Source organism: Nipponia nippon, unplaced genomic scaffold (assembly GCF_047370975.1).
Source record: "Nipponia nippon isolate SJK-2023a ecotype South Korea unplaced genomic scaffold, ASM4737097v1 scaffold_6, whole genome shotgun sequence".
NCBI lineage: Eukaryota > Metazoa > Chordata > Aves > Pelecaniformes > Threskiornithidae > Nipponia > Nipponia nippon.
Genome location: NW_028262380.1, coordinates 74,736,660 through 74,762,541, shown reverse-complemented (window position 1 = coordinate 74,762,541; position 25,882 = coordinate 74,736,660). Strand labels below are relative to the sequence as shown.

The following is a 25,882-nucleotide window of genomic DNA, read 5'->3' as shown; positions in this document are numbered from 1 at the left end:
AGGGCGTGGGCGTGCCCCGCCGCAGCGCTGACGCGGCGCGGGCCGCCGCTCCAGATAGCGCCGTCTCCCTCCCTTTCCAGATCTTTCTCGAACGCGCGCCGCCCGCAGCCGGCGCAGCCCGAGCCCTTCCGGAAAGTGCCGAAGCCGTAGCCGGCGCCTGGCGGGTTCCCCGCCGGCCGGCACAGCGCGCCTGCGCAGAGGGCAGTAACTGCCGGTTGGTGGCCGGCGCTCCGCAGTGGGGGAGAGGCGGGCGAGGAGCCGGGTCCCGCAGCCCAGACGGTCGCCGCTGCCGCCGTAGTCGCAGGCCGGCGGGGAGCGGGAAGCAGCAGGCGCGGCCATGTCGGTGGTTGGCATTGACCTCGGCTTCCTCAACTGCTACATCGGCGTCGCGCGGAGCGGCGGCATCGAGACGATCGCCAACGAGTACAGCGACCGCTGCACCCCGTGAGTACCGGCGCTCCCGGGCCGCTCCCCCGCCCCCCCCCCCCCCGGCGCTTCTCCCCCCGGTCGCCGTGCCGGCCGGCCCGGCCGCCCCCTTTCCCTCCTCCTCCCCCCCACCCACCCGGCGTGCTGGGTTCCCCGAGGCGGCCGGGCGCTGTGGGGCGGGCGGAGCCGCGGGTGTCCCCGTCGGGCCTTGTCCTCCTCGCGGCTCTAAGGCCCCGGCCCGGCGCCGGCTGCTTCTCCGGCTCCGGCGGCGGGAGAGGAGCGGGGCTCCGCCGGCCGGCTGCCCCGCTCCTACCCGCGCAGGGGTGTTCCCAGCGGGCGCGGGGAGGCGGGCGCAGGGCAGGAGGCTCTCCGAGAAACCGTCGCCTGCCCCCGGCTCCCGGCGGCCGCGTCCTTGAGGTCCCGCGGTGTGCCGCGCCGCGCCGCTCCTCGGGCACAGTGGGGGGTTTCTGTCCTTGTCACACACACTTTGGCTTGGCGTAGCAAAGATCTCGGGTAAGCGCATGTGTGTCCCCAACTCTAGAACGCTTGCCCAGGGCGTGAAGCTTTTTCATTAACAATTTCGTGATGGAGAGCGGGGAGGAGGAGGAGGAGGAGGTTGATTCACCAGGGAACAGGGAAGTGGCGCGGTGAGTTCTCTCTTCTTAAACCTGTTCTCGCTTGCATCTGCTGGCCCTGGAATACCGAGGTCTTGCAAGCAAGGGGAGGGGGGCAGCGGGCAGCGTCCGTGATGATGGGATACGCAAGAGTAGGTGGAGATTGTTCTCTTCGGTTTCTATGGGATACGTCTAGGATTTTTAGAGCTCCATCTGTGCATAATTTCCAAGGAGGACGCAGGAATTCCTGTAATACTCATAAAAATCAGGTTTTGAATGGTGCTTCCTTTTGTAAAAGGAATTTGTAGCCAACAGCAGAAAGCTGTTTCTGCGATGAGAGGCCGTAGCAACTTCAGCATTGCTGTCTTTTTCATCTCTGAGAAACATAGGTTTTGTTTTGCTTTCTAAAAAGTTTTTTTAAAAGTACGGGAAGTTGAACGCCAAAATGCATCCCATCTGTATTAATGGGAATACTTTTTAAAATTCTTTTTACTACTTAGAAAAATATGCTTCTCGCATTAACTCTTAAGAAGGCGTTATCCTTGTGCATGTTTTATGAGAACTGAAATTCTGTGACCTTTCAAATTCTGTGCAAGGAACCCCCTGAAATTGTTGCCCAGAGAATCCTCAGGCAGCTGCAGTCTCCTTCCCCCTTATGAAGAAGAGCACTCCCAGTTCTTAGCTCTTCTTGGAGTGCGTTCTTTGCAGGTAGGCTTCATGTAGGTTTCCTTGCATTTAACATTTTCCACATTACATGTCTTGAAAGTACAGTTACTCAGACATTACGAAGTGATTATTGAAAGGAGTTTAAAGTAAAGTTAGCGAGATAGCGTCTGGAGTGCACAGACACTTAAAGGCATTAGTTATCTTGCTTAAAGTGCCGTTTTTTCTGGCTTTTTTTCTTCCTTTTCTCCAAAAAGTAATATAGGAGAAAGTGAGGAACTTCCTTCCTAATGCTATTGTTTTGAGGCAAACCAAAAAAGTAAATAGAAATTGAACAGGTTTGTTACTGTTACGGAAGTTTATCATAGTAACTAAACCTTACCTCACACAGAATTTGAGTGATGTAGGCAGATCTAACTCTTAAGTCGTCAAAACTTTTCTGCTTATTACACATAGCAACACAGTAAATGAACTCTTTGTTTATCTGTTCCTATAGAGATGCTTATGTCATTTAGATACTTGAAGTTAGCTAATGGTTAACGTGGATTGGATACGTCCCAAATACTTGGGATTTGCTCGCAGAAATACGAAGTGTTAATGTTTGCTGTGCCTGTATAACGTGGTATAAAAATACCTGAACTAGCTCTGGACAAGCTAGTACACTTTCAGGCGCAGTGTGTTGTTATTAAGCCATGTAAAGATACTGGGTTAGGTCCTAAAGATAGGACAGTCCTGGCTGTGCTCTACAGGGCTAATTGCTCTTTCTGGGCAAGGCTAATTAGTGCAGTCGGCTTCCAGTTTCAGAGCTGGTTCAGGTACCTGTGCAACACTGCTGTGAGCAGTACAGCGGTAGCGTAAGCATACTTCAGTGCTACAGACAAAAGTAGCGTAGACTTATAGAACGTATATAGTATCACAATTTAATACAGCACTCTTAACTGATAAATCCAGTGTGGCAGTTGTTAAAACATGCATGTGATCCTTTATTGTTTGCCTAAAACGTGCATCCTGTAATCTAAGGCATGGGATTGTTTGCGTTTGTAAAGTGTGTGTCATCTTCGAAGCTTTAGCACAAGTATTTTATAAAAAGGAGAAAGATTCTGCCACGAAGCCATCCATTTCAGTAGAACTTGTACTTTTTAAGGCTCTCAGCCTTAACTTCTCTTCGGGTGTTAGAACAGACACTTGGCTTTTTCTGAACCGGGAGCTCCAGCAAGTCTGTTGTGCGTGTTTCTAGTCCGCTGGGCGTGTTAAACTCGTGACAAATGGCCCTTTCAAGTGCTGTGCCTCACCACTGTGGTTTTGTGGAAAAACAGTTGATGATTGTTGGTAGCTCATAACTTTTTAGTAACTTTTTTCAGACTATGTGTAATTAGCGTAATCACAAACGGTAATTAAAACGATGAGGTAGCATCTTCAAAATAATGCAGGTAGAGGATTGAAATGTCCTTCTGGTGAAGGGAGTTGCTACCTGTAGAAAAGTCTGTGTACTGCTGAAAAGCTGGCTTCAGAGGAGGCTGAGGGTACTGGTGGAGGAGACGGTTCAGTTGCCACACTGGTATCTGTGTGGTGGATGTGCTTCCTATGGGACTGCCTTGGATACAGCTGAAGTGCTCGGAGCCAAAGAGAGCACGTTTTATTTTTTGACAGCTCTGCTTCCCAGCCAAGGGCGGGAGAAACCAACCATCCCCTTGTGCTGGAACTGAGTGACTGAAGCCAACCATGGCAGGAACCCTGGTGGGCTCAGTAGCTACCGACCCGATGCTTCGTGCTTTGCATAGGGGTATTTGCAAGTAATGCTCTCTGTCAACAGAGGCAAATTCCCACACTGAAGAGGTGTGATATAATAGCATTAGCATGTTATTATCCATAAAATAAATGCCTCGTAAACCATTTGCACCCTTTCTAAATTGCTCTTTTATCTGAGTTTTCTTAATTATTACAAAGTATAATTGGGAACCGTTGTGTTAAGCAACATTAAAAACTGTAAAAGCCATTTGCGAAAGCTGAACTACATATTTGAAAATGTAGGGCAATGCATTGTCTGTTTGCAGCAGTTAAATCTGGAGAAGGTTTTGCATGTTCGGTGTGACGTTATAGCAGAAGAGGCTGCTAGATAATACTATCAAATTACATACGGTGCCCTCATTGTGGTGATGGTGGAGAGGAGGCAGGAAGCAATCTACTATGCTGACCTTTACACATTCATTAAACAATTAAATTTGAACCATATGAAATCCATGTTGTATCTGTTATTTACAACTGAGTGGCTGTAGCGAGATGATCAGTTCCCTTTTGGGGAAAGAGTTCTATTTCAAATCTGTTAAGCGAAGGTGTGGCGATAGTAATTTGCAAAAAGAAGTAGTTTCCAAAGGCAGTAGTGAGGTGGCCGGGTGGTGGCTGGGGACCTGGCGCAGCCTTTGCTAGAGCCAGCGGCGAGGCCGAGAGGGGTGCTCGCTGGAACCCTGAGAAGAAGCAAGCTGCAAGGGGCCGTGGACTACTCTAGAGCTTCCCAAGCCCTCGGTGGCCGGGAGCTGTTCCCAGGCATCTCCCCTTTTGCCTGTTTGTGGTGTGTACCTGATGGTCTTCCGTCGCGGGAAGTGCTCAACAGTTTGTAGAACTGGGCTGTTCAGCTGCCTTGGGCTTAGGTGGGGTTTTTTATTGTTGTCTTATGATTATTGTTGCTAATGGCTCTTACAGTGTGAATGTGGTACTGTCAGACTTCGGGGTTGCTGAGTCAAGAAAACCTGACTGGTAAAGTTGAGGTGTTTAAATTAAATGTCACAGGCTTCTTTGGTTATAAGCTGTGGCCCAAAAGCAGCTATTAATTCCTTACCTTCATGATAAGATCTGTAGAACACATAAGCTTTTAAAGAATTCCTTAAATGCAATTATAGTGAAAACAATTGTGGTTGCTTGCTGTTTCTAAACTAATTTGCGAAGAACAAAATAACTAAAATTCCACTGCGAGTTCTGTTGCTGCATGCAATAATGCTGTTAAATACCACATCCATATTCTGCTACTGTAATTTTTGTGGGTGTTTTAAAGTACCATGGAAATATTTTATGACGTTTTCTTTTAAAGCTCAATTTCTTTTTCTTTCTGTTTTTACTTAGAGCATGTATATCTTTAGGATCCAAGACCCGGGCCATTGGGAATGCAGCAAAGAGCCAGGTAAATGAATCAAAAACTCTGGTATTCCTTACCTGACTTGTCTCCTGTTGACCTGTGGGAAGAGAAGTAGTGAATAAACTTGATGTTTTTCTGTTTTAAAGTAAATTCTCTACAGTAAGCGTACATTTCACAGTAATAGTTACTGCTTCAACAGTATATTCCCTGTATTAAAATTGAAACGGTATTTCTGCATTGTTTCGTCATTCAGAATAAAAAATGGGAAGAAACAGAAAACCTTGTTTCTTTCCCAGTAGAAGAGTCTTTTTCTTGGTTATTCATGACAGCAAGAATCGAGGTCATAATTAAATCTCCACTGGGGGTGGGGAGGAATACTGTGCTTATGTTTTAGAAAAGTTGAAGCTGAAGTTGAACAATGGAAGTTTGTTATAGGTACTGGTTGTTGCTTATAATGTGAAATGAATACATCTTAGTAATTTACTATCTAAATTTGGAACTTTGAACAGAAGTAAATTTTCTCTAATCCTCTGTAAATTCACTTGCAACCTTAGGAAAACAACCTTCCTTTGGAAGGAAAATACGTAACAATTCATAATAGCCAGTGTATCTACAAATTCCAAATAGATTTCTTTGCATCCATGCATCACATTAGCATTCCTTCCCCTTAGGGTGGAGTGTAGGTAACTGGAAATTTGCCTGACGGATATAAAGGTAAGAGAGCCCACCAGTAGTACCAGGAGCAGTCAGCGTATGCAGAGACTGTATCACTTTCTTTTTGAGAAACTTTATATTTTTTATCTGAGCTCAACCCCTGAACTTCACTGCTGAGAAGGTGTCCTGTCAGTACTCTTCCCAGCTATGAAGTTTGCTATTTAGACTGGTAAACGAGACTAGTTTATCTTGGAGACGATCACCCTGGAGTAATTTCTTTTGATAGCTTAAATATTGTGTTTGTTGGGATTTGTTTGTTCTGGTCCTTTCTTTACTTAAAATTCTGTCCTTAAAGTAATTGGGTTGAAACACTGATGAGAGAATAGGTGTGGGGAGGCTTTATGTCCCGATGGGATCTGAATTAGGGGAGAACTTTAAAGGAAGTGAAATCTGTTAATTTGTTGAAGCTTCATTTACAGTTAATGTAGGTAATAATTTCATTTGTTCCTGCAGGCAGGCGTTGCAACGGCATGTAATATGATCTCAAATATTGTGTACTGTATCAGAAAGCTCCTCTAAAATAAAAAGTGCAGTGAAAATTGGTGGTGGCAAGCTAATGGATATTAAAGAGGGAACTAAATTTGCTTTTTTTTTTTTTAATGGAGACCAGAGATTAAAAAATAGTTGCTTCTTTGTCTTCCCCCCACCCTTTGCTTTCCAGCAAACGTGTGGGGCTTGACAACGGGTCTTCAGTATGTGCGTTAAGCCCACCGTAACAAGAGTTCCTTTCTGGATGGTCTTCTGTAGTCTGTATGTCATGGGTAATTAAAAATAAACTATTTTTTCCACAGATTGTCACAAATGTAAAAAATACAGTACATGGTTTCAAAAAACTGCATGGAAGAGCTTTTGAAGATCCTTACATACAAGCTGAAAGGGCCAAACTTCCCTATGAACTTCAGAAGATGCCAAATGGCTCCATAGGAGTAAAGGTGAGTTAGAGCTTTGTGCAGAATATCTCTAGTGGTGGAGGTGAACACTTTGGGCCTTGACTTAACTTGAACTTAACTTCCTACTTGAACTGACTTGTATTTTCCTTAAGAAAACTCTAAATAATCCGTATTCATTTTGAAAAGAAATGCCAGGTGATAACAGGTACAGTAAGACCTTTTATTTTTCAAAGAGCCTGCCTTAGCATAGTTTTGCGATGTTTCTCATTTCTCCTTGTAACTCATTCACTTCTTTAAATGTTCAGGAAGATCTAGAATACTCGCTCTGTACGACATACTCGTGTCTTCTGGTAATACAATAGTGTAAAAAAGGTATTGCGGTGTCTCTCATACAGGTGTGCTATAAAACGGTAATAGCTCTCACCCCAAAGAAGGTTACACTTGTTTCTTTCACCTTCATTAAAATTGACTGTAATAAATCCGCTGTTACCAAGAGATGAAGAACGCTTTATTCCCTGGAGTAGCATCTGCTCAAATACTGTACTTTCTCAGAGACGTCTGTTGAGGTTTCTCATCAATTGTTAATACAATTTCTATAGTCACATTAGTAGCTTTTCACCTTACCTTACTAAATTTACCTTCAAATACATATAATTACGGTGTGTGATTGTAAGTCTCATCTGAGTTTAGGTCTTACAGACATGCAGAGACCAAAGTTTCAGGGAAAGAAGATAATGCTCTGAAGATGTAATCTGAGCAAGCTATTTTTAATTTGCTTCCAAACTAAATGGCTGGAAACTGCTGTTCTCAAAGTTCAGGCTTTCTGCCTTCAGTCTCTGAACGTGTCTTGCTTTTAGCATTTTAATTTGGATCAGGAGTGCATTTCTGAAGCAAATCTCCCAATTATCCTCCCAGTGCACTTTGGGTTGCTTTCTGGCGGGACTTTATACCAAAGTGAGTTTCTTTTGTTCTGTATACCTGCTCCTATCATACTAATTGCCCACGTAAATATAGCTGCTGCTCATCTTTCTGGGTTTCTCTGCACAGGAGTGTTTGGGATTACTAGGGAGACGGCAGCCTGTCAGGAATTCAGGATGTAGAACCTCACATGAAGGCTGAAGACTCAGATGTGTTTCTGAAGCAGGGCAGGACTGTTAGAATTGCCTCGTTTGCCCCTTGCCTGCCTTATGTGCTTGAGTGACCCTTGCAGGAAGCAAATGTTCCTTGGGTTTTCTCCAAAACTCTTGTTTTTAGCTCATATTAGGACAAGTGTGATTCTATGTTCATTATGCATTTTCTAATTTTTTTTTTATTAAGAACTTCCCAAACAAACAAAAGTACTGTAGCTTTGCGAATAGCCCCTTGAGATAATGCAGCTGTTAAGGTTTCCCACAAAACAATTTTCAGCTAAACTGAACTGTTACGATTTGTTGTAGGTAGCACAAATCCATAGCATCAATTAATACGGAGAGTTATTTGTGTCCAGAGTCTGGTGATAAACTTCCGTCTCATTGCTCAAAATTACAAAAAATGTCAAAGTTGCACATCTTACAGAAAAGTTGAGATGATTTATTACAGAATTGCAATTCTCTGTTTCAGGTGAGATACCTAGATGAAGAGAGACTGTTTGCAATTGAACAGATTACAGGAATGTTATTGGCCAAACTTAAAGAGACTTCAGAAAGTGCTTTGAAGAAACCAGTGGCAGACTGCGTGATTTCAGTAAGTTGTAATATATTTATTGCAATTGTTTTTACAGATAACTTAGGTAAGCTAGTACCATTTATGTCACGGTGCAATGGTAAGAGATAGAAGTAGTGGATAGAAATCGCCCCCCCCCCCCCCCCCCCAAAATGGGCCTGTTACAGGTTTTTCCAAATGAGAATACTTTTGTAATCATGTGTGAGAAGATGGAAAATTTAATAAATCAAGAGTGTGTTTTCAGAAAGAACATACTTCTTAAGCTGATCCAGACTGGCGAACTCCAAGTGCTGCGTATAGTAGTTGTGATTACTGTAGTTCCTGTTATAAATGCTTACACATAGGTCAGTTCCCATATTTTCCTCAGTTCCAAAGAACCTTCCCAAATTCACGTTGAATTTCTTTGTTGTTACATAGTTGAATGCAGTTGGGGTTGTAGTGTAGTTGAGAGTTGCCTGAACTTTATGGCTCTGAGGGTCATACTGGCAGTTTGAGAAGCCCAAAGTACCTGTATTTGTTGGCAAAGGTCTCTTGATTTGGCTGGCTTACTTGTGTTGGGTTTTCTTTTTTAGCTAGTGTCCTCACCCACAGCAGGGGAGTGGGGGGGGAGCTTGAAGACAAGAGGTTTTTGTTCCTGATACGAAGTCTTAAATGTCTGCTTTTCACATTGTTTTTGTTTACTGCTTTGCTTCTGGTGAGAGGCCTGGGCATGAAGTATTGGGGTTACCCCCTTTCTGTCAGACAGAGACATGGGAACTGGAAAGCTGTATACTTCAGCTGTTGGAAATCTGCTTTCATCTTTATTCTTGCTTCCTTATGGTATACAAAGACACTTACAGAGAATATCTCCCACACAAACAAGGATCCTTGGTAATACACCACAGTGGTAGCTAATGAAATACACTACGAATGTAGTTCTGTGTCTTAAGCTGGACTGAAGATACAGCAACTGATTGCAGGCAGTTTCTAAGTGGGCTCTGATTGTGCTTTAGCTATTTTTGGTGGAACTGAGTATGGTAGTGCACTGTAAGCTGGCACTGGGGTAGAGGTGATAGCTGAAAAATGGATACGGACTCAGCCGTAACACAAAGTTTAGTTCAGCACTAAGTTTAGCTCCAGCACCACTGTAGTGCTTCTGCAGTAATTTACTTTAGGGCTATGTACGAATATTTATTGTGTTGACTTTGTGCTGCACAAATGTTTTCAGAAACTGGTAATGATTTTAAGATCAAAGACTCATCAGAAGAATCTGACAAAATGTTTTCAGGGTTTTTTTGGTGCTTAAATCTACTTTGTTTAAAACAACTCTGGATGTCCCTTCATTTTTGTCATATTTTGAAATTTTAGTTAAAATATGCACTGAAATGAATTACCTAGCTGTTTTATTCAGACTGCCGTATTAATCTGAGGTTAGCTTATAACAGTTTATTGTGGTATTGAAATTTACAGGGTGGCTTAATGGGTAAGTCTGACTTTTTTAAATTAAAAAGTCCATATTTCATAATATCCTACGTAATTATTTTTTGGAAACAGGTACCCAGTTTCTTCACTGATGCTGAGAGAAGGTCTGTAATGGCAGCTGCACAGATCGCGGGATTAAATTGTCTGAAGCTGATGAATGAAACTACAGCAGGTAAAGGGCAGCAAAGCTTTTTTTTTTTTTTTTTTTCCTCCTTACCCATTCAAGCTATTGCATCTGCGAGGGTGATGACATACTCCTGTTACATAATTGGGAGCTCGGGGGAAAAGCTATCCAGGCCAGTACTGCCCAATCCAGCTTGGAAACTGGAAGCACAGCAACTGTTTTGCTGGGGTGGTGTTCAGCACTTAGGAGACATAATGAGAGCTTGGGTTTGCTAACTTGAATACAGTGCCACTTGAAAATAGCTGCTCTGCTTCAGAAATAAAGCTGGTATCTGTGCTCATCTCTCTGCTGTACCGTGGAGCGACGGCAGCTGTATCAGGAAGGCCTGAGCTAGCTTTACAGTCTCTTAATGATCCAGCTGGGGTGTGCACCTGACCTAAATTCTCAATTGTTGTGTTAAGTAATAGTGCAGTACAGTATTATCAGATGTAACCTGCATCTGTCTGAAAGATCCCAGCAAATAACCTTATTTAACATAGGTGTGTAATGGGGTCTCCTAATTTTCTTTCCAGCTTACTGGAAGATGGGTGTGCTGGTGTAAAAATAAATCTCATTAGAGAAATACCTTTTTGTCATAAGCTAGGATTTATTTGAAGTGAAATACGTTGAAGGGAAACTTTAAAATGTGTAATGCAAATATTTTTCATTCTTAACTACTTAATATGTATGCTTTAAAAGCTGCTTCTACACAAACTGCATTTTTAGGGACCTTTTTCTGAAAGCAGACTTGCTGGTCATGTTTAGAAACAACTTGAACTGTATGACTTTTCAAAATATGCAGATCAAGTCGAGCATAAGTCTGCGGGATAACGACAGTTTAAACTTGTGGCAGTCCTGTCCGTTGTAGCATTGGCACAACTGTTGTTTCTATAAAATAATTTGTTTACTGCTCTCCTCTGGTTTTGGTGAATTTAGGGTAGAGTATAGAAATGCGTTACACTTCATGGGAAGCAAAGTTGGACTCGTTTAAACCAGTAACTTATTTTTTTTTTCCTGATTTAAATTCTCTTTGCTTTTAGAAGGTCTCAGCCAACTTACCTTCCAAATGAGTGCTGGTGTTGGAATCTTAGATTCCTATAAACTAGTCTTCTAAAACATTTTTTTATCTCTTGAGCACGCTTGAATTTTGCAAAGCTGAGCTGACAAGTACTGAAAGTAAGGCATTTGAAAGGAGAGATGGAGGCATGAGACTTAATCTGTGCAGTTTCACAAATTACAATGTTAATTTGGCTACAAGCAGAACTCAAATAAAGGTCTTGCTTTAGCAGTGTTAAACCTTTACTTGACATCTGTTTCCTCTCTTGACAGTAAAAAATGTGTTTTAAATGTGTTAACTTTCTTTGTGATGAGCTGCTTTATATAGGAACAGTAATTCTTAAACAGAAGCAAAAATAACCAATCTGATAAATCCTGGATCTAAAAATTTCAATTTATGATGGCACATATGCTACTGAGTTGAAGTTAGTGCTTTGATGGTGCACAGCATGCAGTTGTTGTTGAAAAGAGATGTTAGGTTATACAGAATACTTAAATGTCAATTATATGAATGAATGTGAGGTAATTTACTAGGAAAACTATAAATCATAGAGTAAGGAATGAAAACAAAGAACATGGCAACTCATAACGGTCTAAAAGTTGTGACCCTTTTGACCCTTACGTTCTATTTGAGCTGAGTAATGGAGGTGTAAATGAGTAAAGAGTACTCTTTAGAGTACTCTACTTTAAAGAGTAAACATGAGTAGCGTCTGTCTTTTGGAATTGCTTTTAGTGCATGCTCTACAGTTGTATACAGCTTTCCCTTAACTTCTGCGGGTTGGTGTTTTTCAGTTGCATTAGCCTATGGAATATACAAGCAAGATCTGCCGGCCTTGGAAGAGAAGCCAAGAAATGTGGTCTTTGTAGATATGGGGCATTCTGCGTATCAGGTCTCAATCTGTGCTTTTAACAAGGGAAAACTGAAGGTAATCTTTTAAGTCATACAGTAAAATCCCACATTCCTGAAGTATTTAATTGAACAATACTCAAAATACTGTTCTGTGGGAAGATTTTTTTTTTTTAATTAAGTAAATGTCTATAGCAAATATTTTTGAAATGCTGAATGCAAAAACTTTTGTGTTATTTTTCTGGCTATTTTAGCAAACCAAGTTTTATAAAATGCAGAAATGAAGTATCCCAGAGTATGTTTTGAAAAAGTGCTTGACAATGAAGCATACTGCACGGTTTTTGTGCCATTTTACATCACTGAAATATTTGCGTATTCTGGTAGTCTTATAAGCATTGTAGTTGTGCAACTGACTTAGCTATGGGAAATTGTTGAACTTCCTGAATTGCTCAATGATCTTTCCCCCCTGCCATCCATGACTGTTCAAAATCTAAATTCAGCAGGCCGTGAAGTAAAACTGAACAACCTTCACGTCCTGGTTGGGAGATTTCTGTCTGGCCACTACTGATGGCTGAATGTTTTTGTAAATTTGTCTTTGGTAGCAAAATGTAGTCATCTGAAGTCGTATGGAAGATGACAGTGAGTTTTTCTGTTTTGAGCAAATGACACAGAACTAGTAATAACAGCATGACAAAATAGCTCTCCTAGTCTGCCTTTTCTTTAGCAAGCTAGTAAACTGAGTAGGGGCTGCAGCGTGGTAGAAAAGAGCGTGGTAGGTGTGATAGTATTTTATTTAGGGAGAGCAGACACTAAATAATTGACGAGTGATCTTTTTAAGTTGTTGTATCTGGCAATAGCATAGAAGATGGTGAGAAAACCGCAAAGAATTTTCCCCTATCAAACCTGTTTTTAAAGGTATTAACTTACAAAACTAGTGTCTGTATGAAAGCTATCCCTACATTTAAACAAACATCGTCTCATAATTTTTAATCTTTGTTCTTTCACTTCTGTGCAGGTCTTGGCTACTACCTTTGACCCTTTTGTAGGTGGTAGGAATTTTGATGAGGCTTTGGTAGATTACTTCTCTGAAGAATTTAGAACGAAATACAAACTGAATGTAAAAGAGAATCCCCGAGCGCTGCTACGATTGTATCAGGAATGTGAAAAGCTAAAGAAGCTTATGAGTGCAAATGCTTCTGACCTTCCACTCAATATTGAGTGCTTCATGAATGACCTTGACGTCTCCAGTAAGATGAACAGGTACTGTGCGTTATTTTCACTGAAGTGCAGTGAAGTGTGGTCTTGAAGCTGTCCGGTAATGTGAAACGCTCTCCCTGTTCCTGCAGAGCTCAGTTTGAGCAATTGTGTGCAGCCCTTCTGTCCAGAGTGGAACCTCCTCTAAGAGCAGCCATGGATCAAGCTAGTAAGTAGGAGTTAATTTAGGTACTACTTTTGGTTCAAGAAAGTAACTAGTAATCCAGTTATCCTAGATCTCTTTAATGATAATCTTTTTAATATATTTTTGTATTTATTAGAATTGCAAAGCTAAGTACTGAAAAGTTAAATGTAAGTTCCATTCATACGCTTGTCATGTATGCATGATCCCATTCCTGCCTCATTTAGTGCACATATCACTCTGCAACCTTAGTTTATTGACCCTCATTCACCCTGTGTAATGGAAAAGGTTGGCGCTCTGAAAGATTATTTTCTTTAAAACCACAAAACAACCAAACCAAAACCACGATGGGAGAAACTATTATTCTTTACTGCAACTGTGTGGCCAGCCTGTTCCATATGTGATACATACATGTCCTCACTGACCTGAGAAATTGGCAGTATATTCTTGAAATAATTTATCTGAAGCATGTGCAAATAACTTTTTTTTTTTTTTTTTTTTTTTTTTTGCCTAACGTAGTATTATATCCGTTACGCAGGAAAAGGTTTTACTCCCAATTCCAGCATCCTTAACTAAAAGAAAGGGAAGAATTCTGCTTATATTGTGACTCGGCTAGATAGCTAATACAGGAAGTAAGAACCTGAGTAACTGCTGAGCAGAGCTGTTCAAGGACTGACGGTTGTTTGAGATCACTTTATACCCATATCTTGAATCCAAAATTAAAAAGTTACCCTGCAACCACAGTCTAACATTTATTATATATTTTTAGTTAAGTGTTTTGCTTTTCTTTTTTTGGCAACCAAAATTAAACCAAACATAAAAGGAGGTATATTTGGGTTTCATTTTCTTCTTGTTTGGGAGGGATGAGTGTTGTCCAGTAGTGCACGGCTGCCAAAAAAAACCCAGTTACACACACTTGAGCTTGTGCAGACCAGAAAGGGGATGCACATGGACAATGCATTTTAAAGAACAGCTGTCCTTACTGATGCTTGGCTTCTGTGTTTTCTGGGATTATGCAACTAGAAAACGTAGCCTGCAGGAGGGACAAAAAGTTTGAATAGGACACGTCATGACAAATCTGGTTTTAAAGATCTTGTCGGCCGTTGAATATATTCAGTGCTTGTCACAGTGTCTCGATGATAAGAGAACTCTATCTGGTTTTTTTTTGGCTGTCCAAAGACAGCTTTTTGATATCTTGGCGATAACTTAAGGCCATGCACTCTCTCTTCTAGAACTTCAGCGTGAAGATATCTACAGTATAGAAATAGTAGGTGGGGCTACTAGAATTCCAGCAGTGAAGGAACAGATCTCTAACTTTTTCTGTAAAGAGATAAGCACCACGCTAAATGCTGATGAAGCTGTTGCAAGAGGCTGTGCCTTGCAGGTATAGTTATTGAAATTAAACTTCAGTATTGCTTCTTTAACATCATGTACTAATGAAATACAACTAACCGAAAGCAAAAGGTACTATAGCTGAAACAAGACGTAGAATCTTACTTGTTCTTTCAACAGTTGGTGACAGTGATCATGTCAGAAATATATTGCATTCCAATGTATTACATTTGGTAACTTGCTGCTGTGTCGTGTTAGAAGGATGGTCTTGTTAGAGACCCGTTAAATTTGATGGCCCAAATTGCACTGTTCAGTTCTGTGTAGTCAGTTGGAAGCTTTGCTGGGTGTCTTTACTGACAATCACTGGGGAAGCACCATCTGTTACTATTACTTTAATTTAGTTAAGCCTTTCAGTTCAAATAACTTTCTGCTAAGCACGGGAAGTTTCTGTTAAAAATTCTGGGATAAGCAGGACCTCCATGTGACCTACGTGAATCGTAGCCTTTTTGCACTTGGGTTTTAGTGATTGTACTTGCTATTTATTTGACTACGTGGATATAATAAAATCTTGGTCTTTGTTTTCTAGTGTGCAATTCTTTCCCCAGCTTTTAAAGTGCGTGAATTTTCTATCACAGATGTTGTTCCTTATTCTGTAACGTTAAGATGGAAATCATCTTATGAAGAAGGAACAGGGTAAGTTCTATGGTGCCTAGCAAAATGTGTGTATTTGTGTACATAAAGAAAAATGTTGAGCTATGGGAAAGACCAGGCTTCAGACTTTGAAGCTGTCATCCACTCAGAACAGTTTTCATTTTCTTGTTTTGCATTATACCTCTTGATTTCTGATTACTGCTTAATAATAGGAAATAAGTTTAATTAAAAAAATGTTGGTGTGAAGTTGCTTAATTTTTGAGAAGTGTGACATAGAATGCGTAGTCCAACTTTGAGACCTACAGGCCTTCAACTTGCAACTCCTGTCATAAACTGACTTAAACTACGTTATTTAGCTGCTCGGTTAGCACAGCTGCTGATCATTAACATAGCTTGATTTTGATTACCCATTGTGTTATGCTCCGTGGTTTAACCTTACTTAATATTTTATGGTTTTAGGGAGTGTGAAGTCTTCAGTAAGAACCATGCGGCTCCATTCTCAAAAGTAATTACTTTTCACAAGAAAGAGCCTTTTGACCTGGAAGCTTACTATACCCATCCGCATGAAGTGCCTTATCCTGATTCCAGAATAGGTAAGGACACGTGAATAAAAACCCCATACCCAACTGTTGTTGATAACGGGGAAAGTGGTTCTCCTTCTTCTTAAGATACGTTACTTCCATATTTCCTAGGTTATAGAACAGCCTAAGTTCTTTAGAAAGGCTCAGCACAGTTGTCCTGGTTTAGATGCAGTGATCAAACAGTATCGACATTTTCTTTTGGCAGTTCCTAAAAAAATCTACTTGCTTCATTCTGCCTGTCTTCACTGTTTCTGAATGCTTTAAAAAAAGTTGGTACAAAGAGTTTAGTGCTCTATTGTCTTGTTCTTTCAACCTCTATAAAATGGATAAGGATCTTATGTGCCCACCAGCCTTCATTTTTCAAAGAAATCGGATTGAAGGACCCGTGAGCACTAGATCGTTATCTGTCCAGACAGGTATCTGTCATGTCTCTTTGTGTTAATCTGAGAACATACAAAATAGGCAGTTCCTGAACTTAAGCATCCGTAGTAGAGTCTAAAGCATTAGATGGTACGAGTAATTTTCCTGGTAGCTAACACTACCTTACTTTCAGTTATTAATAGACTCCTCAGGGTCTTTAAACTAAATCACAATTTCATTTACTGATTTATGAATCAGATATGAACTTGGTGCTACCTGTTTAGCTGTCAGTGCAAGAAATTTGTCATCTTTAGGGAAGAACATTTTCCCTTACACGTGCACAGTCTGCATCATTTACACTCAAACTTCCAGCAAGTGGCAAAATAAAGTATCGATGTCACTGCTTCTAGAAGCCTTGATAAGCACTGTTCATTCTCCGACATCTGTAGTGCATCCATGTTACCAAATTCAAATAGAATCTTCTCTCTCTGTTAACGTTTTATTTTTCAGGGGGAAGTTTGAGTTACGTGGATGAAAGAAACCATTTGAGATGAATCGGAGAAGTTTCTCTAGTGTGATGGTTAGAGAAGGCAACCGAGACGTAGAACACCTAATAAAGTGTTATCTTGACTTTTTTATGAAATACAGATAAAGCAAAAACATCTTATCAATTATCAGTTAACTGATAGTAATTGGGGAACCAGGTTTTAGTTTATCTAGCTGCAGCTTACATTGTAGAATTGACAACTACTTAAATAAAGTTACATGAAGTTGCTATTTGAATTAACACCCTTCAAGGAATGTATTTTACTTCTTTTTTTTCTCTTTCACTATTTTTGGAACAATAATTAAAACCATCTCTGTTTTTTCAAGGGCGTTTCACTATTCAAAATGTTGGTCCCCAACACGATGGCGACAATTCCAAAGTGAAGGTTAAAGTGCGCGTCAATATTCACGGCCTTTTCAGCGTGGCAAATGCTTCTATAATAGAGAAGCAGAATGTAGAGGGAGATCACAATGACATGCCTATGGACACTGAATCATCAAGTAAGAACCAAGGCAGAGATGATGAGCTGGTAGGTAAACTCGTAAATATCTACACTCCTTGTAATTCTGACAAGAGAGCCGATAATTAGAGATTGAATCATAGTGTATAGTTTTTGACAATTACTACTTCTCCACCCTTAAATTATTTCTTCAGTTATGTAACACATTTCTTCATGTTTATTATTGAAGTACTGGTGACATGTGGCACTAAGAAAGCAAAAAAGAATGTAAAAGCAGATTCTAAAGAAAAAAATAATTTTTTCATTGTTCTTTACGATCTCTCTACCAGTCTTAGCATTATCTAGTGTTGCTATCAAATGGCAGCATATTTAATGAGATCTATTGACAAATGGATTCTAAAGGTTGGGTTTTTCTCAAGTACTACTTTTTCATTGGGTAAAAAAAAAATACGGTATTTCTTTATATATGGAAAACTTAAACATAAACATTCTTCCACTAAGAGCACTTCTTTATGTACTTCAGTGTTGGTAGTTCTGACGAACTGGCTTGTAAGCCCATAGGGGAAAATCACTGGAAATAAATGTGCAACAGCTTTGTCATGAATACTGAGAAATTAACAAAATTATGTTCTCTCATTCTAGCGCAAGGAGGATCAACTTTCTTGATAGCGCACTGCATACTGAAAGTAGATAGCTGAGAGTAGTGAGGTGCAGCTATTACATTTGACGCTGTAGAGCTGAGGACTGGGTGCCAGGGAGCGCTTTGCAGCTGGGAACGACACACCAGCGGTGGCCTTGGCAGCCTTTCTTTTTTGCTTGTGCCCTTCTATAGCTTGGGATCTTGGGATTTTGGTTATGTCACGGCTCACAGGGGAGAGAGATGATAGCGTAGAGAAAGAGGATAAAGCAGTGGGCATCTGCTGCATCACACTGCTGCTGTCTTTCGGAGGTTGCAGAGTGCTCAGCAGAGTGGCCGGTCTCACAGGCTGTCAGGCATACTGGGGGAGGGCTTCCTTAGGGGGAGTAAGGTTGGACAGAAAGCAAACACTTGGCAGCTTTAGTTAGAGGAAGGGGTGAATGCATTTCCTGTCATTGTCTTTTAAAATCTGTCCTTAGCAGCTTTTGCCGCTTTAGTTGAATATACTACAGGAATTTAAAGCAAGAGGTGACACGAGTAGCATTACATAATTGATGCAAGCAACTCCTTAAATATTATACTGCTTTCCAGGAATTTGAGCGTATTTGAAATGCCAAACACGATGCAGTTCCTTGTGGACAAGCGCACTGCATCTGATGTTTGTATACAAGTGAAAAACAGTTCAAAGTGACACAGCTGGCGTTTAGCGTAATGAGCGTACTGCACGCGGAGGTTACTGAGATGAGTACGCTGTGTTCAGTGCAAGAGCAACCACTTCCATCCTCAGGCTTTCAGTGTGTGGTACTTCCATTCATCTAACACATCTTCTGTTTTACAATGGTGCCTGTCAGCAATTACCTTTCATTATTGAGGATGATACCCTCGACTCTGAGGAGGAGGTTTGTGGTGTATCTATGTATTATTTCCCCCCTGTAGCTTTTCTGTGTAGGCAAAAGAGTTCCTTCCAGTTGTGGCCTTTTCTGTGTGAACAGTAAGAACAGTAAATGAGGATTTTTTTTTTTTTTTCCTACTCTGAAGTGACAAAACTTAAATTTTGTAAAAGTACCCTTTTTGTTTTCAACTGTTACCATTAAAAACTTGCTGAATCAATTAACATAGCTAAACTGCAACATACGCACCTGCGCTAGAGTTTGAATTCCTTAAATAACTTTTTCTTGTATTTCGCAGAACTAACAGTAAATTCTTTTACATGCATATGTAGTCTGTGAATGCAGGAATCTAGTTCCTTGTAATGGAAGTAATCTTACACCTTTCAGACCTCTGCTACAGCTTGTTATTTATTGATGCTCTGGATGGCCGAGTATTAGAGTCATCCTGAAAACTTTAGACTTATCCATTACTATGTAATTCAAAGGTTTTTTGCAATGATGACAGGGAATTGTATTACTTAAACTAAATCACGTGATCAGCACTAGTAATTAGTGATGTCTTTAAGATCCTTAAATTTAGAATAAGGCATCGGTGAACTACAGATAAATTTAAGTGAAACTTTCTTAATTTTGGGTGGCAGGGAGGGAAGATAGTTGCTCATGTGCTCCAAGAGGCTACTACAGAAACTTTACTTTTTATGGTCTGATGAGACAGATGCAGGTAACAATTACGATGACGAAATTACTTCTGCTTTGGATTACAAACCTCAAAGTTTAGGTGAAAAATGATACGAGGTCAAAGTTCTGGCTGTTCCATAGAGAACCTATTGTTATTGCCTGTGTTGGTGGTGTGTTTCTAGAATGTTCTTTGCATACATTCTATGTGTATTTATTTCTAATTTAAAATGGAGTATTCACAGGGCTTAGTGTAATTCTTTAATAGGGGACAGACGGCACCTTCATAATTATTTCAAGGGGGACAGGCAGAATAGAATTTCCGTTTAATTTGAGAAAGATATGAATACAAGTACTGTATCAAAATGCCCGTTGGTGCATGGTGAATCAAAAATTCTTGATTCTTAAGTCCTTATATAGTATCTGTGATCTACTGTAATTGATGTCAGTCTTCAATTGTACAGCAAACCTTTGTATTCAGTTATGTAACTCTCTTTCTAGGATAAAATGCAGGTTGATCAAGATGAAGGTATTCAGAAAAGCCAAGCCGAACAACAGAACCAAGCAGATGAGGAAACTGAAAATGCAGGAACCGAAACCAAAGTTTGTATTCAGTATTGATAAGGAAATGTAATGTTGCTTCCCTTTAGACTTTTTTTGCCCAGTATTCTCAAAGTCATTCATCTTGCTGGCTGCAAACATGGGACTGCATTTAGAGGAGTACAGCTCTATTGAAATGGTGACGTTAGGAATCCTACCTTAGCACTTTCATTTTCAACACGGTATATGATTAAGACTTTGAAGTAAGTTTCTGTTAACACAGTTTTATAGTGAAGATGGAATCTAGGGAAACTTAGGAAACATTATGAAGAAGACTATGCGGTGCCTTCAGCTTTTGAACAGGTTTTCTGAGCAGCTCTTCACGTTATGTTTAAAGAAATTAAATTCTACCAGTTTGGTTCAAAACTAAGGTAGTGGTGATTCTACTTAGTCCTCTGCTATTCAGATGCTTCGTTTACATATGATTAATTTGTAGCTGTTACACTAGATTCATTTGTCTCTCTCTTTTGAGCGTAAATGTAGTAATATTTCTACTCTTGAAAGTTTCTTAATAGTGCAAATCTTTTAATAGGCTGCTTCTGGAGACAAGCAAGATCATCCAGCCCAGCCGAAGGCTAAAGCAAAAGTTAAGAGTATTGACCTACCTATACAGGCTAGCCTCTATAGACAACTGGGACAAGATCTTATCAACTGCTATATAGAAAATGAGGTAAGCAGCATAAGCAGATGACCACTCAAATTAATGTCACTGTAAATAATTATCCAGAGAGCATTTGCAACCATAAACTTATTATCTAATTCAGAATTCCTTTGGGGGTTTGTCGTGAATTATAAGGGGTTTTGTTTTGGTTGGGGGTTTTTTTGGAGAAGTTAATCAGTTTCACTAGACTTAACTACGCAGCTGTCTGAGTTTGACCTCTTAGCTTGTCATCGCACAAAGTATCAATGCCGTTCTGAGGCAGGAAACGCCTAGGATAGCCAGCAGAGGCTGCACAGGATGTTACAGGAATGCTAATTGTTATCGACTGACCTGATACTGGTCAGCAGTAGCATTTGCATGGTTTTTTGGTGCTTTACAGAAGCTATGTCCTTAGTTACATCACATTTTTGCCCTTCAAGTCCTACGTCAGCAGGGAAGTATTACAACATGTAGAAAACCTGCCTTTCAGAGGATCCCTTCTGAACTTTCTAGGTATCGTGCCTGTGAAGATCCCACCAGCATAAGCTCCCATCTGAAAGATGGTCAGCCTGATGAATAAAATACGAAATCATTTTTGTAGGGCAGAATGATTCCTAGTGACTTCCAAACCGGAGTCAAGGCTTGTCTTGCCTTCTAGTCCTGTTTGTGGTGGTCAGATCATAATTGATATTTGATCCATTTATGTTGAAGCACTTGCCAAACAGCTTCCAAATAGGAACTCGTTTTTTGCCCTGTTCCAGTTCTGCCTGCAGTGAAGATAATTTGCACAAAGGTAAAAATTTTAATCCGTAATTGTGAATTAGCAAGCTTCTGCAAAGTTTTGTGGTACAGTTCAAAGAGGGTAATCATTAAGCTTGACACTTGAAATGCTTTTAGTTTTAAATAAGCTTTTCTCTGCCCTAGGGGAAGATGATGATGCAAGACAAGCTTGAGAAAGAAAGAAATGATGCTAAGAATGCAGTGGAAGAATATGTGTATGACTTCAGAGACAAACTGTGTGGAGTCTTTGAGAAATTCATCACTGAAGAAGTAAGACTTGCCTATGTGTTTCAACTGTTGGAAAAAAATTCCTTTGTATCTCTAAGTTTTGAGTGTGGGTTATGCAGAGGCTGCAGGGGTCGCTTGGATTTGTTTTGGAATATGAAATGGATTAACTTCACACCAGTGAAGTTCAAAAACTACGCTTACACTTGACATGCAATCATGCAGAGTTTTTTGTCTGAGACGTTTCTCAGGGGCAAGGAAAGATTCTGGATGCAGGTGGAAAATAAAAATCCTACGGTGGGGTTAGGAAAGCAGGACAGATCACCATGAGCTTCTACATGGTGTGAGTGGATAGGAATAAAATGAAAATGAGCAGAAACGGAGTGTCTGTAGCTCTGTGTTTTATTGTCTAATTTCATTAACTTTAGAAACACGATTCTTTCCCCACCTAAAAGTCCAAATAAGGGTGATGAAGAAAGCTGTGTATGCTGGGCTTTTGCAAAAGCAGTATTGAAAGAACTCTTGTCCTATAATCATTTCTCTGTACCAGCCATCTAAATAAAAGTGGCTGGTACACAAGCAACCAGTTGTTGAATCGACAAATGTCCAGCAGCAGTTTGAAGGTCTGCTCTCTGGATTACCTGGTCATCAACCCAGCACGCAGTGCAGACACCCTTCCAGTGTAAACTCAAGGGTGTGAGGCTGTCTTTCGCATGCCAGTTTCAAAACAATCTCTTACATAAGTTATGGGGATAGATAAGATCTTTATTTCTGAATAATTAAAAGTCTTTGTTTACAGCCCATAGAGTCCAATTACAACAATTTTAACTTCAACTGTATATATAGTTGTCCAAATTTGTCTGTTCTTCTTCCATCCTGCTGTCGGAGAACCTGAGAAGCAAAACTTCCCATGTAAAGATAATACGCAAGAATGTTAAGAGATGCATGTGCTTGCTTATAAAATCAATCCTGAAGCTCCCACTTCACCGGCAAATCAGATTGCTAGGGCTGTTCTGCCTCTTACCGTTCTGTAAAATCTTGGCTTTGAACTCTGTTAACTGACGTTTTCCTTCACTATCACTTTGAATATTTTAAACTGATGAAACAGTCTTTTTTGAGTAGGGGCGTTCTTTGCGTGCTGGGGGGGAGAAGTCTCATTTGTCGTGTTCCTTTCTGAACTAGAGTATCCCTAACTTGCTTCATAGGATTCTAACAAGCTGGCCCTGATGTTGGAGGACACAGAAAACTGGCTTTATGAAGACGGAGAGGACCAGCCAAAACAAGTATACATGGATAAGCTCCAGGAATTAAGAGTAAGGTTTTAAGTTACTTTCTAGAAAAACTGTGTGTGTGTTTGGAGGTGGGGGCATTTATGTAAATATAGATGGCTAAGTAAGCAAAGCTCTTCTAATGGGGGTGTGTGTGTGCATACTCGTATGTGAGTTTTGTAAATCCATTAACTTTTAAGTATGGACGTTCAAGTTGTATCTGGATGAAGTTTAGTTGTGAAATGAACATATTTAGAACTAGAAATACAGCTTGTTTTAATGTCAGTTGTGCTCCTAATTTGAAAACAGTCAAAATGAAGCAGACTGTCATCAGTGACAATAAAATTAATTGCTATGGGAATTTTCTGTCAGTCTTGTTACAATCTGAAAGAGGCTTTTGAGTAGTTTGACTGCTCTCCCAGGTATTTGGAATTACACTCCAGAATAGATGCTCTGGTTTTCCTGTTTTCAGTGGTCTTCTATAGCTGTATCATAAAACTGAATTTTTGGTCTAATATCCAATGCTAAAGGCTGACGAGTGCTTTAACAGTAGCTTCCACTATCATTTGATTAGTAATGACAAAAAAAACATAAATGCTTCAGATTTTAATAATCTCATGGGAAAATGTGAATTCTGATGAATGACTAGCTACTCTGTTTGTAGTAAGTTTGTCTCTAGCTCTTGGGCTCCAACTGTTTTCTCTCGAGTCAGATTCCCTTTGGGGGAGGGATAACTGATGGAAACAGCAGTGTAGATCCTGGCAACTGCCTTCTTGCCTGGATTACCAGTATTCAAGAGAAGGGAAAAAATGGACAATGGATAAAATGTGATGTTTTCAGATGAGCTACTTTTTAAAATTAAACCATCCATGTAAATCCTGTCTCTTGTTTCTCTCAGTTCTGAATGCATTGTTCCAAATGCTCTTTTTGCTGAAAATAACTGCAAAATACTAAGCCTAATAAGGACAGGCACTAGTCCTGTGTTTAAACTTCTGGGCTTTTTTTTTTTGTTGTACTAAAGCAAAATGCAAAGACTACGCTCTTGAATGGGTGAGAAAAGGACTTAAAGGCAGCCTTCCTTGCAATGCCATGTTTTATTCTTAGACCAGACTTAAGTAAACTTGTATTTTGTCAAGATCTTTGTGCTTCTGTTTCTAGAAATTTGGACAGCCTATTCAGGAAAGATACATGGAACACGAAGAGAGACCAAAAGTTTTAAATGAACTGGGAAAGAAGATTCAGCTCCTTATGAAAGCAGTAGAAGCATACAAAAATAAGGTAGAAGCAAATTATTTAGGGAATGAACTATTAAGGGTGTTTGAGTTTGGCTGTAGAGTTTTTTTGTGTTTAAAAAGAAATCCTATAGGATTAACCTGTTAAGCTGCCTTAAAATGGCTGTTGTGCTTCTGCTCCTGAGAACTTCTAAACTGTTCTGGATTGCTGGCAAAAGGGGTTTCTTCATGAGAATACAAATTAAACATAGTCACATGTTTTATGGTGACTTGTACCACTTGAAATGGGTATCTCAAGTTATGGCTGTTACCATTGTTTCTATAACTTACAAGACTATCTCTTGGGGTTAGTTCATCAAACCACAGTAAATCTCAGGTGCTTTTTTTTCTTGCAACTTCATTACTAACCTGTGCTTCAGCAGTGTGCACTTCAGAGCAAAATTTCAAATGTCTAAAAATAACGTCCTGTCTTATTCTACTATCATTCTTCGTACTAAATGCTTGTTAAAAACTCTTTCTATCAGGTTGTAGCAATGTTATCCTATTTTATTATGTGTCCATGAAATTCTTAATTGGGTGAGAAGCATATATTAATTGATGATATGAATATCTCTTTCCTTAGGATGAAAAATACGATCACCTAGATCCTGCCGAGATGGAAAAAGTTGAAAAATACATTAATGAGGCTATGAATTGGTTGAACAGCAAAATGAATGCCCAGAACAAACTAAGTCTAACTCAGGATCCAGTTGTCAAAGTGGCAGAAATACTGACAAAATCTAAGGTAAAAAAAAAAAAATAAATTGTACTTGTTGCATTCTAGTAGGTTTTTCTTTAACAAGATTTTGGCCTCTGTGTTGAGCTAGAATATTACATCTGCAGAGATTTTAAAGCTATGAAAAGATCCATGCAGAGGGAGCAGCAGTTTTATCAGTCTTCAATTCTGGCTCTTGATTTACAGCAGTACCTCTGCATAAGCCATTCTATAAAATATCCTAAGTTACAGCACGAGGCTTGCTAGAAAATGGATTACCATATAGGCTTTTAACAGATCGGAAGCTCTTTAGCTAGTGAAGGGTTTTATTTAAGTTTCTAGACTTGAATTGAATTGAATAGAATTGAAATGTCTAGTCCTTGAAAATTAAATTCCAGGTCATTAAGACCCAGAAACAAATTTGAAACGTTCTAGTTTAATGCAATTACTGTGCTACCAAATGAACTTGCTCTCTCCTTTGTGTTACAACTAGGAATTGGATAGCTTCTGTAATCCCATTATATACAAGCCCAAACCGAAGATAGAACCTCCCAATGATGGGCAGTCAAAAGCTAATGGTGAACACAATGGACCAGTGAACGGACAGAGCGGTACCGAAACGAAACCTGAACCAGCGAAGGACAATTCTCAGCAGACTAAACCGCCTGGAGAAATGGAAGTGGACTAAATCTTGCATTTCTTTTACTGAATTAAAATAGTGCAAGTAACCACAGGGTCCATTCTTTTTGTCTGGTACACACCTCAGATGTTCAGTTATTCTTAGCCAACCTTCTGTCATTTGTTGCTGAGTAGTTTTGAAAGTGTTTTATATTAAGTACACCTCTGATGTTCGTTTCCACTGATGCTGCTTATGTGGAGCTTTAGCCAAATGTAGATTGTATAAGTCAGTTTAAGCTTTCCCAATATATTTTATATCAAACATACAGAATTGATATATAAATGGCAACAATCTACCTTATTTAAAGCTTTTATTGTGGATAAACCTCAGCTCCTTTATTCAGGAAAGGATACTGTATTGCACTACTGATGCTCAAGTGTAGATCTAATTGCATCTTTATTTTGGAAAAAATATTGGAATTGAAGTGGCGGAAGTTGTCACTTGAAGCACTGACCTTTTCTAGTTATTGTATTGTTATAATTTAAATATTAAAATAGAGGTTAGTTGGCA

At 39.9% G+C, this 25,882-nt stretch overlaps 1 protein-coding gene across 2 annotated transcripts; it reads left to right on the top strand.

Moving 5' to 3' along the window:
* The first annotated feature begins 188 nt into the window (after positions 1–188).
* Positions 189–25,882, top strand: HSPA4L (heat shock protein family A (Hsp70) member 4 like). 2 transcript variants are annotated; one of them, XM_087738000.1, is made up of 20 exons: positions 189–444; positions 4,821–4,878; positions 6,339–6,479; positions 8,037–8,159; positions 9,672–9,771; positions 11,611–11,744; positions 12,681–12,925; positions 13,012–13,088; positions 14,294–14,445; positions 14,980–15,086; positions 15,504–15,637; positions 16,859–17,061; positions 18,481–18,528; positions 19,696–19,797; positions 20,327–20,464; positions 21,359–21,484; positions 22,645–22,752; positions 23,866–23,985; positions 24,562–24,723; positions 25,187–25,882. In XM_087738000.1, the coding sequence occupies exons 1-20, from the start codon at positions 338–340 to the stop codon at positions 25,379–25,381; spliced, it is 2,580 nt and encodes an 859-aa protein (XP_087594126.1). In that variant the 5' UTR covers positions 189–337; the 3' UTR covers positions 25,382–25,882. The 2 variants fall into 2 exon arrangements, with proteins under 2 accessions (XP_087594126.1, XP_087594125.1); XM_087737999.1 differs by lacking the exon at positions 18,481–18,528.